Consider the following 20,324-nt stretch of genomic DNA (forward strand, 5'->3'; position numbering starts at 1 on the left):
TAACCATCACCTGTTCTCTGGTATACCTTGGATGCTTCAAGATTAATCAATCCCTTCTGCTCCCCTGGAAAGAGCAGATTATGGCCACTGAAATTGAGACGGCCTCTTGATCCACATACAATCCCCCTGCTGTTCCCAGAGTGCAGTGAGAACCACTCTTCATGTGGCAGACACCAAAGTCTTCCCTATGTTTACTAGGATCTGAGATATCCCTAGATGCTTAAGTTCCTTGTACTTCTGTAGCTAAAAGGCAGCCTTATGAAGAGATACAGAATGGGGAAATTGAAGAAAGAGTACTAGGGCAGTAATCCCTACATACCTTATAGAAGTGGTTCTTAACATGTGGTTTGTGACCTCTTTGGAGGTCAAACAACCCTTTCATATGGGTTGCCTAAGACCATCAGAAATATCAGATACTTATCTTATGATTCATTATCATAGAAAAATTAGTTAGGAAGTAGCAACAAAAATGATTTTAGGTTTGTGGAAACTGTATTGAGGGGCCATGGCATTAGGAAGGTTGACAACCACTAGCTGTGGAAAGTTTGCCAAAAAGACGTTACTTGCCTATTCATTGATGATCTTGCTTCTTTCTCCCACAGGACACCAGCCATGATTGGCTGCTCGTTTGTGGTCAACAGGAAATTCTTTGGTGAAATTGGTCTGCTGGACCCTGGGATGGATGTGTATGGAGGAGAGAATATTGAACTTGGAATCAAGGTTGGTAACATGCTACCTCCTCCTCCTGATGTGGGTTGGCAACCTCATCCTTGAGGTGTGTTCAAAGGTCCTTATAGCTATTAAGTGCAGTTTTCTTATCCCAGAGCATCCTAGTGAAGATATTTGAACAGAGACATCGCCATAAACATCACTATTTCTTGAGTGAAGGTGACCTGGGCTTTTCTTCTCTAAAGACTGGGCAGTGTATCTCATGTCTTAATAACCTGCTCTGGACATTAAGTGGAGGGTCTGGTGCTCCCTTGTGTTTAATTCTTTTAGAAACCAAGTAGTCTCTCAAATTAAAATTTCTATCCTATGTATTTTGATGGTGCCATGGCTAATTTTAACTGTCAACTTGACAATTAAATCTAGAATCAAATACCTGGGATTCACGAGGCATTTTATAGATCAGGTTGGCTCATGGGCATGTTTGTGGGGGCTATCTTGATTGTGAATTGATGAAGAAAGACCCAGTCAATTCTGGGAGATGTTGTTCCTTAGGCAAGGGATCATGAACCATGTAAATGAGTTGAAAGTAAGCAAGGAAGGAAGGGAGTATCTGTCCTCTCTCTGCTCTTGACCATGGATACGGTGTGACCGGCTACTTAAGTTCTTGACTTGACTCCACTACCACCCCCTGCAAAATAATGGACTGTAGTCTGAAATTGTAAATCAAATAAACCCTTCCTTCCCAATATGATTTTTGATAAGGTATTGGTCTCAGCACAGAAATGAACCTATAACAACTCTCTACCATATTCCTTTGAGACAGGGTCCTTCCCTGAACCTACACTTAGATTAGGCTAGCAAGTCTCAGCAAGTCTCTTGTCTTTGTTCCGCATATTGCTGGAGTTATAGCCATAGCCAGCTTCCTTCACAGGTGACAGGGATTTGAACTTGAGTTCTTGCCTGCTGAGCCCTGTCCCAGTGCCGCTTCATTTTTTTTTTCTTTTGAAGACAAGAATGATTTGAGCATCTCTATATACTCTGATAATAGTAAAGATGAGGGTAAGAGGTTCCATCAGGGGAGAAAGCATGAGGGCGGGGTTGAAGCACTGTCTGTGAAGAGCATACAAGTACAGCCGGAAGGACGCCCAGGCTGTGTAAGGCTGTTCTTGGTGACAACAGGACTGCTTGTCAAACCTCATTAGAAGGATGCTCCTTTGCCCATCCTCATAGAGATTTTCTTTTACTTTTCTCCTTTTCATTGGACTTGTAGATTGATTAAATGGTTTTTCTGGGTCATCACTGGTGTATAGAAGTTGCATATTTTGAAGGTGTTCAGTTCGTGGTGTCTTGATGTACAGTTTGAAATGATCAGTATCATCACAACCGTAACATGCCCGCATCTATTCAGTTGCCGCTGGGGAGAGATGGATTTAAGACCTAATGTCTTAGAAAATTAAGAGGGCTTTGCTTGTTTGTGGCCCTAGGGATGGAACCCAGGGTCTAGTGCATGCCAGCCAAGTTTGCTGCCAATCATTAACATCGTTTTGTGTGTAATGAACACATTATAACTCTATATAAGGAAATAAAATGTGTGTAGCATTTTTTTGTATGTCAATGAACATGGAGGTTCCAGGTTCATGTCTAGAATCATTCTCCATCACTCTGCCATCTTATTTGTAGAGTACAGGAAGTCTTCCTAGGTCAGAAAGCTAGTAGCTGAGTTGACTCCTGAGTGGTTTTGTCCGTGCAAAGCAGCCAGCAGCCTGGGACTAAAGCAATTGATGGAGTGACTAGGTCCAAGGCAACCAAAACCATAAACTGCTCAGGACTAAGAAAGGAAATGAGATTGGAACTTGTGGTTTTTCTGGACAGTGTTAATTAGAAAGTGTTAGCGAAGTTCTTACATTGTATGTGTATGTGTGTGCTTATATGTATATGTATGTATATTTCTGTGTATATGTCTGTGTCTATCTCTATGTGTATGCGTTTCTGTGTGTATGTATATATGTGTGTCTCTATGTGTATTCCTGTGTGTATACATGTGCATGTGTTTGTATATATATATATATATAATATATTTGTGATGTATATGTGTGCAAATGTAAGTGTGAATGCATGGACGTGTGTATGTGCTGTGTGTGTATTTGTATATATGTGTGTATGTATGTGTCTCTATGTGTATGTATATGACTCTGTGTATATGTTTCTCTCTATATATACATGTTTATATATGTATATATGTATGTTGTGTCTGTGTATCCGTAGAGGCTAGGGGAAACTTACAGGAGTTGATTCTTGCCTTCCACCCTGTGGGGTTTTAGAGATGTAACTCAGGTTGCTAGACTTGGACTACCTATTAAACCATCTCACCAGCCCACAAGTCCAAGTCCTAAGAAGAGAAGAGACAAGTAACTTTTAAATAATGTAAAATCAGATTTATATTTTTACTTTTCCACTGTATTACATAGTTTCCAGAGAAAACATATAATCATATACCGAAATCCTACACTCAATATAGGAACATCACCGAGCCTTGCTCTGCAGCTGTCCCTAAGGGGATAAGAGAGATGGTCACTTTCAGACTACCAGAAAACGGAAGTCTAGTGTGTCGTTTTCCTTAACTTAGGAACCTAAAGAACCATTTCCAACAGCTCCTCCAGTGTTAAATCTCATGGGCTTTAGCAAAGACAGCATATTCAAGCCACCATATAAGTGTTTACAATTGTGTGGGTGCTTTTGTATGTGCATATATACCTGATGTGTACCTCTAATAAACACACACACACACACACACACACACACACACACACACACACACCCTGCCTCAAGAGAACTTTCCAAGACAAGGAAAGGCTGTCATCATTTGTAGAGTACAATGGATTCTCTTGGGGTAGAGTCTCTACAATTCTTTAGACTTAAGTTCTATCTATCTATCTATCTATCTATCTATCTATCTATCTATCTATCTACCTACCTACTTACCTACCTACCTATATTCATACATACATACATACATACATACATACATACATACATACATACATACCTATTATTGGGTGTGAGAGAGTAAGGTATATGAGTTGTGATATATGCATGGAGATCAGAAGACAACTTCCAGGAGTTAGCTCTCTCCTTCCATCATGTGGATGCCAGAGATCAAAGTAAGTCGCCAGCTTTGGCAGCAAGCGTCTTGACCAACTGAGCCATCCCACTGTCCCCTAAAGTTGGATTCTATAGCATTTGGATATTCTGTCTATCCTGAGTAAATAAGTGGATCTTGATTACTTCACTTTAATTGCTTTTTCCCCTTCAAGGTAGATTGGAAAAGAAGAACTTAGTCAATATGCATTTGAGTTCATTTCCTCTCTTTTAATTCAAGACTGTCTTAGGAAAATGTCACACACACACACACACACACACACACACACACACACACACAAATAGAACAGTATGATGAATCCAAGTGCATGAATTATTCAAGTTAAATGAATGCCATTTTGCTATATGTTTGGGATTTTTTTTATTATTTTAGTAACTTCCTGGTATGTTAAAAGCAAATTCTCAGACATGAATCTAAAGCTACTTTTGGCTCTCTGCTAACAAGATGAAGACTTTCTTAAAACATAATAGACTTGATGTAATATGACACTTAACAAAATTTAATATTCATATTTTCACAAAAATATTTCTCAGAATGCTGTCAGATTTTTCTCAAAAAAGCACATTATTTTAACACTTGATTTATTCAACTAAGACGTCACCCAAGGTCTGCCTACACATCTTACTTTCCTTGATGTCTCTTAAGTATCTTTTAATCCCTTCCCTGTATGATTACATGCTGTTCATTCTTTAAAGATTTCTTTTAATCATATGTCTGTGTGTGGATACACGCATGTGAGTGCAGGTGGCTACGGAGGCCAGAAGAAGGCGGTGGCTCCCTCAAAGCTGAAGTTACAGGTGGTTCTGAGCTGCCAACATGGATGTTGGGAACCAGTCTTGGGTCCTCCGTTTAACAACTGAATCATTTCTCCACTCCACTTATCTTTATGATTTTTAAAGGCACAGGCATTTATAAAGGTCTACATAATCTAGATTTGGTAAATTAATTCCTCTTGGCATCGGTAACTTGTGACTCTAATCTCTACTCTAAATAGTAAGAAGACAGAGAAAGGATTTTGCTTGCTGGTTTTGTTTCTGTTTCTCCATCTTTCTATGCTAGAAATCAACCATAAAACTCCACCCTGGCCACATCCCAAGCTCTTAGATGCAGAAAGCTGATTCTGGCCATTCCTGACACCCATGCCTCCCTCCTGTTCTCTCTACTTCCTATCTGCATCCTTGTCTCCCTCTCTTTCTCACTTTGTTTTTGTCTTAGTCTTTGTTCTGTGGCTGTGAAGGGATGCTGTGGCCACAGTGGCTCTTTAACAGAAATCATTTAGTTGGGGCCGGCTTACAGTTTCACACATTTAGTCCATTATCACTACAACAGGCAGCATGCCAGCACACAGGCAGACATGGTAACGGAAAAGTAGCCGGGAGTTAGATCCACAGTCTATAGGAAGAGAGAGACACTGGGCCTGGCTTGTTCTTTTGAAACCTCAAAGCCCACCCCACCCCACCCCCATTGACACACTTCCTCCAACAAGGCCATGCCTCCTAATCCTTCTCAAGTAGTGCCACTCCATAATGACTAATATACGAGCCTATGGGGACCATTCTCATTCAAACCACCACAGTTCTTTACTCCTTTCACCCTTCCTTCATGCTTTCTTTCCCTTGTTTTTTCTCCCTCCCTCTCTCCTTCTTACCCATCACTTCCTTTTTTCCTACCCTCCTGCCTTTCTTTCTCTCTCTCTCCTGTCCTCCTATTTCTCCCTCCATTTCCTCTCTCCCCCCTCCCTCATTTACTTCTGTTCCTTTCTCCCTCTTTCTCCTTCTCTCCCTCCCATCCTTGTAGGTTATAATTTAAGGATAATAACTTTATCTGTTCCCATTCTAGCTCTCAAACAATTAACACAGAGAGCTCTTAAGTTCATTAACAAGCTTTAAGCACTGTGACTGGATAGATACTTATCTATTCTTAACCCTCTAAGCTATCTACTTGCCAGCCAAAGGCTCTATGTTACATGCAGTTTGAGTCACACCCTGGCTTGCTCCGTTACACGTGTCATGTCAAATCTTTTGGTGGCTCGTTCATCAAGACTCCTAGACCTTGTGCTCCATGGCTACCTCCTTTCCTCTTCCTGGGATTAGAGCTCATACCTTCTCTGCCCACCCATAGATTGATTGGCTCCTCATTAACCAATCAGATAACTAGGGAGCATTCTTCATACTACACTGACAGTGGAGATGGTTCAATAATCCTGATACTGCTAGCATCTGGATTGTAAATAGAGCTCTGGGCACAAAAATAAGCATCCGAAACACAGAACCATCCCCCAACACTTCCTTGCCAGCAAACCGTAGATGATGCTGTGCATTTCCGGTCCCACACCAACGGTTGCCGTTGTCTTGTTTCAGTGGCGTTAAGATTCAAAGCTAGGCTCGGGCGCTGTCAGCTTGACTTATGCATTATAAAATCCCTCATCAACCTTTCACCTAATTAATGGTGTCAGCAGCGCCAGCATCTTCCCCTACATCCATTATTTCATTAGTGCCCGGGAAATGGTTATTTTCTTTTTTTAAGAAATCTATATTCATTCTGCATCTCTAAGCTGTAACTCTTCGTCAGAAAGCTTTCCTCTTCAGGTGTTTGGGTAGCTAAAATACATACCTGAAGCCAGAAAAGGCTCGGCAAATGCTCATTCTTTCTTTGTTCTTAAACGTTTTTAGAAAACTGCTGGTTCTGTGACAACTTCTAAAGTTGACCAAAGAGGTCGTTTATTTCTCTAGTAAAATGGCATCATTTTTTTTCAAAATATACTTTTTATGTGTCTGAATCCATTATAGCCATTTCCCCGTCTTATATGTATTTTTATGAAGGTATAATTTAATATAATAAAGCCATAGCGAGGGGTTGGGGATTTAGCTCAGTGGTAGAGCGCTTGCCTAGCAATCGCAAGGCCCTGGGTTCGGTCCCCAGCTCCGGGGGGAAAAAAAAAAGAAAAAAAAAAAAGAAAGCCATAGCGATTGTCAGCCTTGAGTGGAGGGTTCCCACATTTGCATAAACCTCTACAATCACCTAGCAATGTGGCATTGAATGTAATCTGCCTAAGAAGAGCCTCCCTCGGCGGCTCATCGTTCTTTCTTCCTCCCCAGACCCTTCCATCTAGGCTGCTGTGCCCTGACACTCCGTGCCACAGATGAATGAAAACGATGCAGAACCCCATGAAAATGGCATCGGAGCGTTTCGACTGTATTGTGGCCAGCCGTATTAGACTGAAGTCGAGTCTCTGGGGTTCTTCCATGCCGTTTCTGTGTGAAACAGGCAGCTCCTTTTAAAAAACGGGGTCTCCCTTTGCAGACCGGGTTGGCTTTGGATGCACGTGAATCCACATGGCTCCGCTCCCTGAGCTAGGATTAAATGGGGCGCACCACCATACCCAGCTTCGTTCCTTTTTGCCATTGTTTAATTCATTATTATTGAACGGCTGCGTATGAGGTATCAGCATGCGTTTGTGAACTCGGTTCTCTCCTTTCGCCTCTATGTGGGTTAGGGCGACTGAACCAGGGTTGTCAGGCTATCCTAGGCAACACCCTTACCCACTAAGCCAGCTCCACCGTCCCTCCGTGGCTCACTCTTTGACTTGTTGTGGGAATACAAGGTGATCAATTGTCCTCATTTTCCTGATGAAACTGGATCATTTCCAATCTGGAACTGTTATGAGAAGTCCCCTAAAACTCTTTTTGGGGGACACAGGTTTTGACTTCGCTCAAGTAAATTCCTAGGGATGGGATAACTGGGACATTAAGAGGATGCCAGTTTAATATTTTAGGGATCCATCAGTCGAGTCTTCTAAATCTGCAATTTTTAAGACAAGCATGGTGATGCATTCCTATAATTCCACCACTCGGGAGTAGGGCAAGAAAATCATTAGAGCTTGTATGCTAGTCAACCTAGCATAATGGGTAGCCTCCAGGTCAGTGACACGCTCCGTCTCAAACAAAACAAGGAGGATGCTCCTGAGGAAGAACAACTGAAGTTGACTCTTCTGGCCTCCATATGTAGGTTTACATCCAGGAATACTCACATTTATGAGTACAAATATGTAAAAGTCCCATTGGTGAGCACTAGTCTTGGGCTTCAACAGACAGTATGGGCTACTAAGAAATCTGTGACTTTAATCCCTGCTGATCTCGTTTTACAGATTACAACAGTGGGATGGACAGACATCAAGTAATTGTCCAAGACAACTCAGAACTCTACCCAAAGGTCCTTAGAGTTTCCCATGAACCTTTTGAAGTCTCATCTTTTCACTACTGGGGTAACTATGGCAACACTGTTGATAGACAATGATGTCATCATCTAGTACAGTGGAGTGCAGCCCCTTTTGGGGGTCACGTGTCAGTTATCCTGCACGTCAGATATTTACATTACAATTCATAACAGTAGCAAAACCACAGTTATGAAGTAATTACAAAATAGTTTCATGCTTGTAGGCCACCACAGCACGAGGAACTGTACTAAAGGACCGCAGTGTTAGGATGGGGACCGCTGCTCTAGTAGATACTCAGGACTTTGCTTGGATAAAATATGTCTCCTAAAACAATTCCATTTGTAACAGATACGGTGTTGGCAACCTGCCATATCCAGGCATGGCTCCAGAGACTCGGACCTGACTAGGCTGGTGAAGGAATAAAATGGCGGACAAAGAGAAACACGGGAAAGCTGAGGCCTGCTAGATTGGGATCTCTGCTAGAGAAACTGCAGCACCCCAGAAACTCACCCTGTTCGTTGTATTGAGTTGAACAGGGAGGTAGGGTATTACACACAGGTAGGCAAGGAGGCGGGGTTTATGCAATGCAGCTGAGCAAGGAGTCAGGTTTAGCTAACCTTGGTAGGAGCCATCTCTATGGGGACCAGTCCACAGGCTGTAAATAAGTGGGAAGAGAAAGAAAGCTACTGCAGACATTCATTTTCTGTGTGCACTGTTAAAATTCGCATGCTGACTAGGAAGGAAGGCTTTGCCATGTCTCTCTGAGCCTTACCCCTGTGGGGAAGACTTTTCCATTCTTCCGTGAGTTTGAGGTGCTGGATCCATAACAGGGTTGTGCCCAGCTCAACAACACACATTTGCCTAGGATTTCGTTCACTCCAGGCTTCCTCCTATCCCTAATCTTCATGTACATACACAGGCATAGACCATACTCCCTCCATCACACAAACACTTCCTGCCACACACACACTCTCCTATGTGAGAACTGTAGTTATGTAATAAACAAAAAATGCATTTGAGATGGCATGAAATTGGATTTCCTCATCCATAAATTGTGTGATGTTTATGTCTAAGCTATAGTTCAAGAAATGGTACTGCTCTGTTGATATTTTTATAAATGGTGTCTAATGTGTTTCTATTAAGAGGAGATCCATTTGCTCTGCCAGAATGTGTTATCATAATAGCCACACCATTTACTCTACCGCTTGAAAATTATGTGGGTTATTCTGTTTGGAATTTTACTCGCCTACTCCCGGGCCTGCCAGATTCGATCATAAATGATTGTGGACGTCTGTGAGTTATTTTATAAGAAGCATCCATCTACTTTTACAACTCCAGAAACTCTGTCACTCTTATTCACATCCTCGGGAATAAAGCAGTAATTTGATTCTCTGTAAACGTGAGCTGGAATTTATACCATTCCCTCCACTCAAGACTTCAGTAACGGAGGGGAGATTTATACCTGCGTTTCCGAGCCAGAGGAGTAAAAGGTGGTGTCCTTGTGTGTTTCTTATTATTTTTCCCTATCCCTAGAAAAATAGGAAATGCTACTCAGACTGACACTGACCTGTTTTGGATAAAATTGTTTTATTTCCTGTTGGTGTAACTGTGTTGAATGCCACTCCAGAAGGAGCAGTAAGTGTTCGGAACTCTCCTCTGTGGCTCTCCATGGACTGGAACATTTATACCTGTGAAAGTGCTCTAGGTGTTCTGGTGGGCTCATGCCCCAGGAGACTGCCAGTCCAACGGTTTAAAATGCCCAGAGGTTCCTCAACAAAGCAGAGGAATGCCCAAGAGCCCCATGGGTATTTGGTTCTCCTCAGAGAAGCCAACCAGATCCATCTGTGGTGTTCTGTCCTTTGGTTCACAGAGAAGCACATGTCTGAAAAATATGCTTCCTCTTCTCTTAAACTCCTGAGAATGAGGGAAGATGCCTGTCATGGTGTGACTATGAAATGTCCCCCATAGGCTCATAGTTTTGAATATTTGGTCACTGGCTGGTTGTACTGTATGGAGGGTTGTGGAACATTTAGGACAGGGGACCTAGGTCACTAGGGGTAAGCCTTGGAGGTGACAGGCTTCCCTGATGCCCACCTAAGGGTTTTTTCCTACTCCATTAGAAGTAGAAGTCATGAGCAATTCCTTCTTTATGGTGATCTGTCAGATATTTCGACACAGTGAGAAATAGTGCCTACAGTACCCATGTCAACTGTCTAAGGTCCTGGGGAAAGACCAAGGCTATTTGTGCTTAGAACTGAGGATCCTCCCAGTATTATATTACTCAGTTAAGTTCCTAGTCTGCTTTTTACTTTTTAAATTGTGCAACAAAGTCTCCCTAAGTAGCCTAGGTTGGCCTTGAACTCCCCGTATAGCCCAGTCTGGACTTGAACTCACTCTGTAGCTCAGGGTGGCTTTGAACTCACTGTGTAGCTCAGGCTGGCCTTGAACTCATCAAGTAGCCCAGGATGCTGTAAGCCTCTTTAGTAGCTGGGATGGCAGGCTTGAACCACTAGACCTGGTTCATTCCTCTTCTTGAATCCCAGCCTCCCTCCTTGAACTGTGGTCATGGTGACATCTCATGGGTTCATGGTCTAACAAAAGTGACATGAGAGTAATTATAACGGAGAGTGAATGCTTCTTCTGCAAATCAGAATGAGATTCTATCCAATCTTCTTCCTGGCTCCTGGTGGTGAGCACGCATAATCTTTTGTATTCCTGTCTTGCAGCAATGTTCCCCCTTGTCTGCTTCTGTGGTCACAGGTCAATCCCCCATATGTTTTTGTCTTCTCTTTTCTGGTGGTTTGAATGAGAAATGTCTCCCATAGGCTCATGTCTTTGAACACTTGGTCTCCAGCAGGTAGAGCTATTTGGGGAGGTTATCGATTATTGAAGAGGTACAGTCTTTGTGGAAGAAGTACAACACTAGGGACGACTTTGAGCACTATTTATAGCCCCACCCCGTAGCTGGACTTTGGCTACTCTGTGTGTTCTTTTTCTTCTACCTTTCTCCACCTCTTTCAACCTCCTAATACTAGATAGAAAAGAAAAAAAAAGGATAGAGGAAAAAGGAGGTGATGCTATTGTTAGACCACTTCCTGTTTAGTAGGGGTGTCAAGTTCCTTGGGACACGTTTGATCTTCGCCATCAGGCTATCTAATTTCGTCTTCTTTGCATATGGCTACTTAACAAACCACAAGCAACAGCAACCAACCAGCAAAAACTCCCCAACCTCTCAGTGGCCTAGCATTTATAGACTCTGAAAATTTCCCAGGATTCCAATCATCAGACAATGGCAGAAACTATCTGCAGGTGGCAAAAGTGTGCCTCTACAAGAGCATGAGGCAAGTCATAATCATGAGCTGTGAAGTAGCCCCATAGCCCCACACCTTGGATTAAAACAAGAACTGTGGCATTTGTGTGCTTTTAAAAGAAACCAAAAGTTCTCACTACACAGCCCACTTCCTGTTCTATCTCCCTGCATCCTGTGTGCGGATGGAAATGTCACCAGCCAGCTTCCTGAAACAAAGAGCTAAAGCAATCCCTTCCTTTGTAAGTTGACTTTGGTCATGGCATTTTACCACAGGAACAGAAAAAGGAACAAACACATCTTCTCATCAGGATGCCCGTCATACTGGATGAGGCCAACCATAATAGTAATTTTCACTCACCTGAAGTAATTGTCATCTCCTAGGCTGTCTGCTAACTGAGGCCTAGTCCTGGAAGCTTCTAGCCTCTGTACAATCTAATCTAGGCCTAGAATGTTGTCAGCCTCTGAGACTTACTCTGAATAAGGCCACCCTTTCTATTTTTGTTTTGTTTTGTTTTGTTTTTGTTTTGTTTTTCCTAGACTCTGATTGGCTGATTCAATTCAGCTGTTCTGGCTGAACCTCCTTTCCAAGCTGACTGATTCAGTCTGGATTCTCTCAGCTTCTGACTGAATTGCTTTGCTTGGCCTCATACTAACTCTGACAATCTGTTCTAATCCTCCGGCTCCTTCTCATTCTCTGGCTCCTTCTGTCTTCGCCTGTGTCTAGCTTGTTCTTGCTCTGCCACCTGTCTCTGTACAGTTGTCCTCCTTCCTCTTCCTCTCAGCTGCTCTCTTTTATGTTGCCTCTCTTTCCTCTCTCTTCTCCTGAGAGTTGGGTGTATCCTATTCTGTCAAATATTTCTCTGCTACTCAATCAGACACCACTTTTAAACATGAGCACTTCCTTTTCTAAACTAACTTTACCTCTAATTTGGAATTAGAGGTGCGTACTAAAGGTGTGTCTGTATTCCAGCCAGAGTGGCCATGTTGCTCGATTAAAATCCCTCTATGGCCAACCTAAACGATGCCCTGTTAACTTGATTACACCTGCAAAGGTTAGCCCCAAATAAAATTCAGTTCCCAACACCCACTTTGGGACCTCACAACCACCTGTTATTCCAGCTACAGAGATCTAGCGCCATCTTCTGGCCACTGTGGGAACTGCATCCATTCACATACAATACCTAGACACACATATGATCAATAAACACGATCTTAAAGTAAGAAGAATAAAATGGTAAGAATATGTATTTGGGTGGAGGCTGGGGACATCGGTCTTTTCAGACTTCAAATTTTTAGCTATTTTTATCCTCCCACCGCTGAAGACTTTGGCTTCGGGTCTGAAGAGCCTGTTGCTGGATTAGTGGGGCCTGAGCCCTACCCAGCATGCACTTCAAAAACAACTTGACCCTGCTTTGCTGGTCAGTGGTGACCTGGGAAGGCTATAAAAGTTGTGTCTTTGATGTTTTCGCTTTGGAAAGAAAGATCTGTTATGCGCGGCAACTGGAGTCTTTCAAATTAAGAACGGAATTGTTATATATGTGTGTGCATGTGCATGGACGCATGTCTGTGTGTGTGTCTAAGTGAAGGCATGTGCATACCATGGGACGTGTGTGGAGGTCACAGACGACCTCCAGTCTCTGTCTTCACCTCCCAGCTTGTTTGAAACAGGGTTTTTTTTTTTTTTTTTTTTTTACATTGTTCACTGACGAGCACATAAGGCTATCCAGTCCCTCAGCTTTCAGAGATTCTCCGTCTGCCTTCCCTCTCACTGGGCAGCAATAGCACTGTATTTATTTATAGCATCTGGCTTCACATAGGTCCCAGGGATTTGAACGCAAGTCCTCATGCCCCAGACGTTTCTTGCATGAATTACACTCTCCTGTTTCCCCCTCTCTTCTCTCTCTTCTCCCCCGCCCCATTTTTAATCCATATTGCAGGGGAAATCGTAACCAAATGAGACTGTTTGCAGGTCCATGGTTGACATGGTAGCATTCTGTTGGAGGACACCAGGCTTCTGTCTTATACACAATGAGGTACCTGTGTCCCTTGCCACCTAGACAGAGTTCAAACCTCCACAGACCTTTGCCATTTTTCCTTCAGTCATGGACAGCCAACCCCTGTTAGAGATAAGAATCTGAGTCCCTAGAACTTCTGATAAACCTTTCAGGACTTTGTGTCTGGATAAAATAAATGAGCCGGGGAAACAGGAGTCATGAAGTGGAGACAGAAAGATGCTGAGGAGAAGGAGTGAGCTAGAGAGCTGGAGAATGGGATGAGGATGGGGATGGAGCCCCAGACAGTGGTAACTCCTCAATGGTTATTTACACAGCATCTATCTTTCCCAGTGTCCAGCAGTCATTGGCTTTTTTTTAATGCACATGTTCTGGATTCAGGATCCACATTCTTCACTGCAGCCTGAGTTTAACCTCAAAGAGAGGTTTGTCCTTCTTTAGCTCTCTCAATCAATCCATTTGACTCTCAGTCACAGTAGGGGATTGGTCCTGAGATCCCCCATCGCTGGGATTTTATCTTTATATAAACTCTAGAGAGCCAGGCATAGTGGTTGTGACATTCATTTTAAAAGTCAACTTGTCACAACTTAGAATCACCTGGGAAGATTGTGCCCATTGAGAAAGTGTCCAGATAGGACTGGTCTATGGGAGTTGGTATAAGAGGTAGTCTGTTGTTAATTGATATTGCTGTGAACAGACACCATGACCAAGGCAGCTCTTAGAAGGACATTTAACTGGGGCTGGCTTACAGGTTCAGAGGTTCAGTCCATTATCATCAAGGTGGGAGCATGGCAGCATCCAGGCCGATATGGTGCAGGAGGAGCTGAGAGTTCTACATCTTCATCTGGAGGCTGCCAGTAGAATACTGTCATCCAGGCAGATAGGAGGAGGGTATTATAGCCCACACCCATAGTGACACACCTACTCCAACAAGGCCACTCATACTCCAACAGGGCCACACCTTCTAATACTGTCATCCCCTAGTCCGAGCATATACAGACCATCACACCAGCCCACTATGGGTGGTGCTATTCCCTGGGAAGCTGATCCCGAGCTGTATGAGAGAGGAAGCTGGCTAAGATCAAGCAAGGAGGCATACATTTACTCATTTTCTCTCTGCTGTTGATTGTGGGAAGGGTGTGCCTGGATGCTTGAGTAACTTCCCTGCAATGCTCGCTTTTAACTTGGATGCGCGAGACAAAATAGACCTTTGCCTCCCTCAAGTTGCTTTTTATAAGGTTCTTTCATACAGCAACAGAAAAGAAGGTGGGCAGGGCAAGGGGCAGTGTAGAAGGAGTTCTGGGAGTTCGAGACTAGCTTAGACCCCGTTTCAAAAGGAAGAAAGAAGATTTTCTTAGCACCTATTAGCATGTAACTTTTGACGATCCTCTCCCATATACTTAGCCATTTCTAGGTTTTTTTAAGCACATGCAATAGAATCTCAATGCTATGCAAACAGTTATTATGCTATACTGTGTAAGAAAAGGGGCTTGCCCATTTGTTTACTGTTTCAGTTCATGCTGGGTTGGATCTGTGGTTACCGAAATGGGGGCTGACTGGGTCTACGAAGTGAGAGAAAGAGAGAGTACCCCCACAAGGCTGAAAGCAGAGTACTGAGTTCCTAGGAAATATGATGGACAGAATTTTACATTATACTATTAACATGAGACTCTGGGGACAAGCAAATGGAAAGTTACGGCTGAAAGTGACATGTTTATACATCAGCTTGACAAGGAGTAGGTTGTGCTGGTTAGTTTGAGCTGACAACTTGACGCACCATAGAATCACCCGGGACAGAGTCTTAATGAAGAATTTCCTAGATCAGGTCGGTCTGTGAGCATGACTGCAGAGGATTTGTCTTGGTTTTAATGGATAAAGGAAGATAGAGCCCCCTGTAGGCGGCACCATTCTCTAGGCAAAAGGGTCCTGAAACCTAGCTACCCGAGAGCAAGCAACCAAACAAACAAAGATGTATTTATTCTCTTTCCTCCTGACTGACCAACTGCTTGAGTTTGTGTCTTGACTCCTCTTCAGTGATGGGCAGTAACCCCAATGTATACGTCAAATAAAACCTTTCTATCCTAAGTCGCTACTTGTCAGGGCATTTTACCACAGGAGCAGAAGTGAAACTAGACTAGGATATAAAGATGGGGAGGTCCAGCCAGATTCTGGTATACATGCTTGCAGTGACAGCTACCCAAAAGCCGAGCCAGAAGGATCAGAAATTCAATGCCAGCCTGGGAATCTTAACAAGGTTCTGTTTCCAACTAAAAAGTACCAATGGGACACGGACATATCTCAGTGCTTCCTTAGTATGCATCAGGACCAGTGTTCAAACACCAGTACCATAAATTCACTTTCTCTCTCTCTCTCTCTCTCTCTCTCTCTCTCTCTCTCTCTCTCTCTCTCTCTCACGCGCGCACGCGCACGCGAGAGAGAGAGAGAGACAGACAGACAGACAGACAGAAAAGCAGAGAGCTAGAGATAAAACAAAAACACTTAAAGGTCACAAAATACTATTGTCAAGGACAAAAATGAAAACATTGACCATTATAACGAGGCATAAGGGGATACTAACTGAGAAGCATGTGGCATGCTCTATTATTTCAACAGTGTATTGCAGAGTGTGTAGGATCCAGACAGTATCCCAATTCTAACTTAAATGACACACAGGACGCATGACATTCTCTGGGAAGAAAGATCCATGAAGACAAAGAGAAACCTTCTCAGTCCAAACACCGAGGGTTAACATAAATCCACATTGGAACAGGCTCACAGTTAATGGTCTGCAATGAATTCATTCATTCATGGTACTGCAGGCATTCATCTCCCTATCCTGGGTCTGTCCTGTATGTGACCAGTGTGCTCGGATGGCCAGCTCACAGCAGGAAAGGTCTAGGCAGCTCTCAGCAGCAGTATATTTTAGTGAAATTGTCCCATCTTGCTCATCTGTCATCATAGGCATGTCTGATTTTATTGACCTTTTGGGGTTTCTAAGCTTATCTCTGGGACTGACTGCCCATCCCTGTCTTCACGTGTGCTGTTCACATTCGTGTCTTACTGCAGTCTTCTGTCTCCTAGTTGGCCCGCCTCCCTCCTGTTCCCCTGCCTTCTGCGTTGAGGACTACTTCTTGGTAGGTCTTTGGGCTTATGCAACTATTGCCATCATCCATAGCCTCTTCATCCTTAACTCTTCTTCATACACACACACTCTCACAAACACACACACACACACTCTCACTTATATGTACACACAAATATAAATACACATATATACACACTCATTTATTATATACATACATGAATACATATACACATACACACAAACATACTCATTTATACATAATATACATAGTCATTTATATATCCTAATATCCATACACATACATACATACACTCATGTATACATATGCACATACACTCATTTATACATACACACACTCATTCGTACATATATATACATATACATATATACAAACACACTCATTTATACATAATATACACACTCACTTATACATATACATATATACTCATGCATACATACATATATACACATACATACACATACTCATTTATACATATATACACACATACTCATTTATGCATACATATATATGCACGTATATATACATACTCATTTATACATACATATACACATATACATACATACACATAGTCATTTATACATATACACATTCATTTATACATACATATATGCATACACATACACCCAAACACACACTCATTTATACACACACACAAACTCATATATGCATACATATATACATACACATATACACATATTTACACATACATATATATACATACACATACACACATTCATTTATAGACATATACACACACTCATTTATACATATATACACAATACACACCCACATATATATATGCCCACTCATTTATACATACTCATTTATACATACATACACAATACACACCCACATATATATATGCCCACTCATTTATACATACATACATACATACACACACACACACACACACATAGGGGTCCCAGCCCATGTTTCTCTGGGTGAAAAACAGCAGGGGCTGGGACTGAGGCTATGGATCTCAAACTCCTGTGCACATAGATGCCTCTGGGAACCTTGAGGAGTTGAGAACAGTGGTTCCCATCCTCTTGGATACCCAGACACTGCTGGGGCCCACGATGAGACCTGGACAGGGGTGGGAGGTGTCCAGTTTAGTTCCAAGTAAGTGGGAGAGATCCAGCTTAGCTCTGAGTGAATGCCAGGAGTGTGGAAGGGCTTCTACGAGAGACTAAGGCATAGCTCTGTATGACAAAGCAGCCCCCTCCACAGCAGTTCTTGATGAAGGCGACCTTGCTTGTCCAAATTATTTTATTCATTTGATGAGGATGTGTACTTATTACCCAAGGTGAACCGGAGATTAAATATCTTTTATACGAAGGGATCCTCAGGAAGGGAAGCTCATTGACTAAACACCCGGGGCCTATCTAGGTACCTCATTAGCATGGGGGAACTCTGGGTTCTACACTGTGTGACTGGTTGTCATGGTTCCCTTAGTTAGCATGTCGTGGTCACGTGCTCCAGGATAGGAACGTGGTTGGGAGTCAATTGAACTCCTACCATTCTCAATTATGAGATTTACCAGGGTTCTAAACTTGATAAAATCTTACCAGTTCTTCTGTCTGGTGGCATGGTCCACTGCCACATGCACGTGCGCGAGCGCGCGCGTGCACACGCACGCGCACACACACACACACACACACACACACACACACACAAAGAAAGAAAGACAGAGGGAAAGAAAGGAAGGAATATGCTATTTTGAGTCCTGTCACTCACAGTTTTGGTTACATAAAAGGACAAAATTACACACCAAATTTAGTTCAAAGATTCGACTGGCTGTACTGTCAACTTGACATGACTGACAATCACCTAGGAGACGAGCCTCTTTGTCGTGTCTATGATTAGGCTGACTGAGATGGGATGGCCTCTACTGTGGGTGGCACCATCTATGGACCAGGGTGCTGGACTCAATAGGGAGGAAGTGGGCTGGAGTTCATCTCCTGCTTCCTGGTTGTGGATGCAATGCGAGCGGCTTCCTCATGATCCTGCTGCCGCACCTTCCCACCACGACAGGCTGTTTCCTCAGACGGGGACTCGCAATGAACCGTCCTCCCTTGAGTTGCTTCTGTCAGGTTTTGTGTCACAGCAGCAAGCAATGCAATTCAAGAAATAGACCTCACCGCATTCTGGAAAATAAAATAAAATAAAAAAAGATGGCGTGCTTTCCTGGGCAGAGTGGAGGAAAGTAGCTTTATCTGGAGAAAGGAACTGGGTAAAACACCATGAATTATAACAGATCGGTGAAGGGTTGGAGATTTGGCTCAGTGGTAGAGCACTTGCCTAGCAAGCGCAAGGCCCTGGGTTCGGTCCCCAGCTCCGAAAAAAAGAACCAAAAAAAATAAATAAATAAACAGATCGGTGATTTAAAGTTGCTACTCTCTTAAAGGTTAAAATAGGGACTAGGGGGACTGATCACGAGCATCTATAACTCCAGCCGCGAGCGGGGAGGGGGTGGGAGGAGTCTTGCACCCTCTTTTAGCCTCCGTTGGCACCATAGGCATATTCACACACCCACACAGAGACACAGAAGCAAAGTTCAAGGTAACAGCAGAAATGATTTCCTTATCATGTTGGCTAGGACTGGTCTGTGTGGGATTGGGCTGTTTTCCCTATCTCATTTCCCAGAAGGTCAGACGCGCAATTTAATTTTTGCTTAGTGGTGTGTAATTTCACCATGAATGACTCGGGGTCCTTTTGGTTCATTGGTACGGATGCAGGGGCTCAGTGTAACCTTTGTCCTCCTGCCGGTTTTCTGTGAGGAGTCATATATATGTCGTCAAGCTAAGGATTGATACATCCAGGACCTGGGTGTGGCAGAAGTGGAACGGATGGTGGGTCTGATAGCAGCATTTAGCTGGGTTGAAGACAGCTGACACAGCTCCTTCTGGATGTCCAAGATGGTGCCACCATGGGAAGTTTATTAAGGACGTGTTATAAGGTCTTAGAAGCTAAGAAAGAGGTCATTGTGGATTCGTTGAACTCAAAAAAAAAAAAGTATGCAGACAAATGGAATGAATATCTAAAGCCCAGGAAAATATTTTATAATATAAAATCTACAGTCCTGGGAGCTTAAAGGCACAGCAAACTTCTTTCTTTTTTTTTCTTTGATAGTTTTATATTTATTTATAATTCTTACTAATTTTTTTCTCCATCTTTATTAACTTGGGTATTTCTTATTTACATTTCAATTGTTATTCCCTTTCCCGGTTTCTGGGCCAACATCCCCATAGCCCCTCCCCCTCCCCTTCTATATGGGTCTTCCCCTCCCCATCCTCCCCCCATTACCGCCCTCCCCCCAACAATCACATTCACTGGAGGTTCAGTCTTGGCAGGACCAAGGGCTTCCCCTTCCACTGGTGCTCTTACTAGGCTATTCATGGCTACCTATGCAGTTGAAGCCCAGGGTCAGTCTATGTATAGTCTTTGGGTAGTGACTTAGTCCCTGGAAGCTCTGGTTGGTTGGCATTGTTGTTCATATGGGGTCTCGAGCCCCTTCAAGCTCTTCCAGTCCTTTCTCTGATTCCTTCAACGGGGGACCCATTCTCAGTTCAGTGGTTTGCTGCTGGCATTCGCCTATGTATTTGCTGTATTCTGGCTGTGTCTCTCAGGAGAGATCTACATCCAGTTCCTGTCAGCCTACACTTCTTTGCTTCATCCATCTTGTCTAATTGGGTGGCTGTGTATGTATGGGCCACATGTGAGGCAGGCTCTGTATGGGTGTTCCTTCTGCCTCTGTTCTAAACTTTGCCCTTCTATTCCCTCCCAAGGGTATTCTTGTTCCCCTTTTAAAGAAGGAGTGAAGCATCCACATTTTGGTCATCCTTCTTGAGTT

The 20,324-nt window shown here is 43.1% G+C and overlaps 1 protein-coding gene across 1 annotated transcript in view; it reads left to right on the plus strand.

Moving 5' to 3' along the window:
- Galnt17 (polypeptide N-acetylgalactosaminyltransferase 17) overlaps window positions 1–20,324 on the plus strand; it is a 450,487-nt gene that overhangs the window by 357,182 nt on the left and 72,981 nt on the right. The window contains 1 exon segment of the mRNA NM_001025112.2: window positions 603–720. Coding sequence (NP_001020283.1) covers window positions 603–720 — 118 coding nt within the window.

The sequence above is a fragment of the Rattus norvegicus genome, chromosome 12 (genome assembly GCF_021556685.1).
Source record: "Rattus norvegicus strain SHRSP/BbbUtx chromosome 12, alternate assembly SHRSP_T2T, whole genome shotgun sequence".
Classification (NCBI taxonomy): domain Eukaryota; kingdom Metazoa; phylum Chordata; class Mammalia; order Rodentia; family Muridae; genus Rattus; species Rattus norvegicus.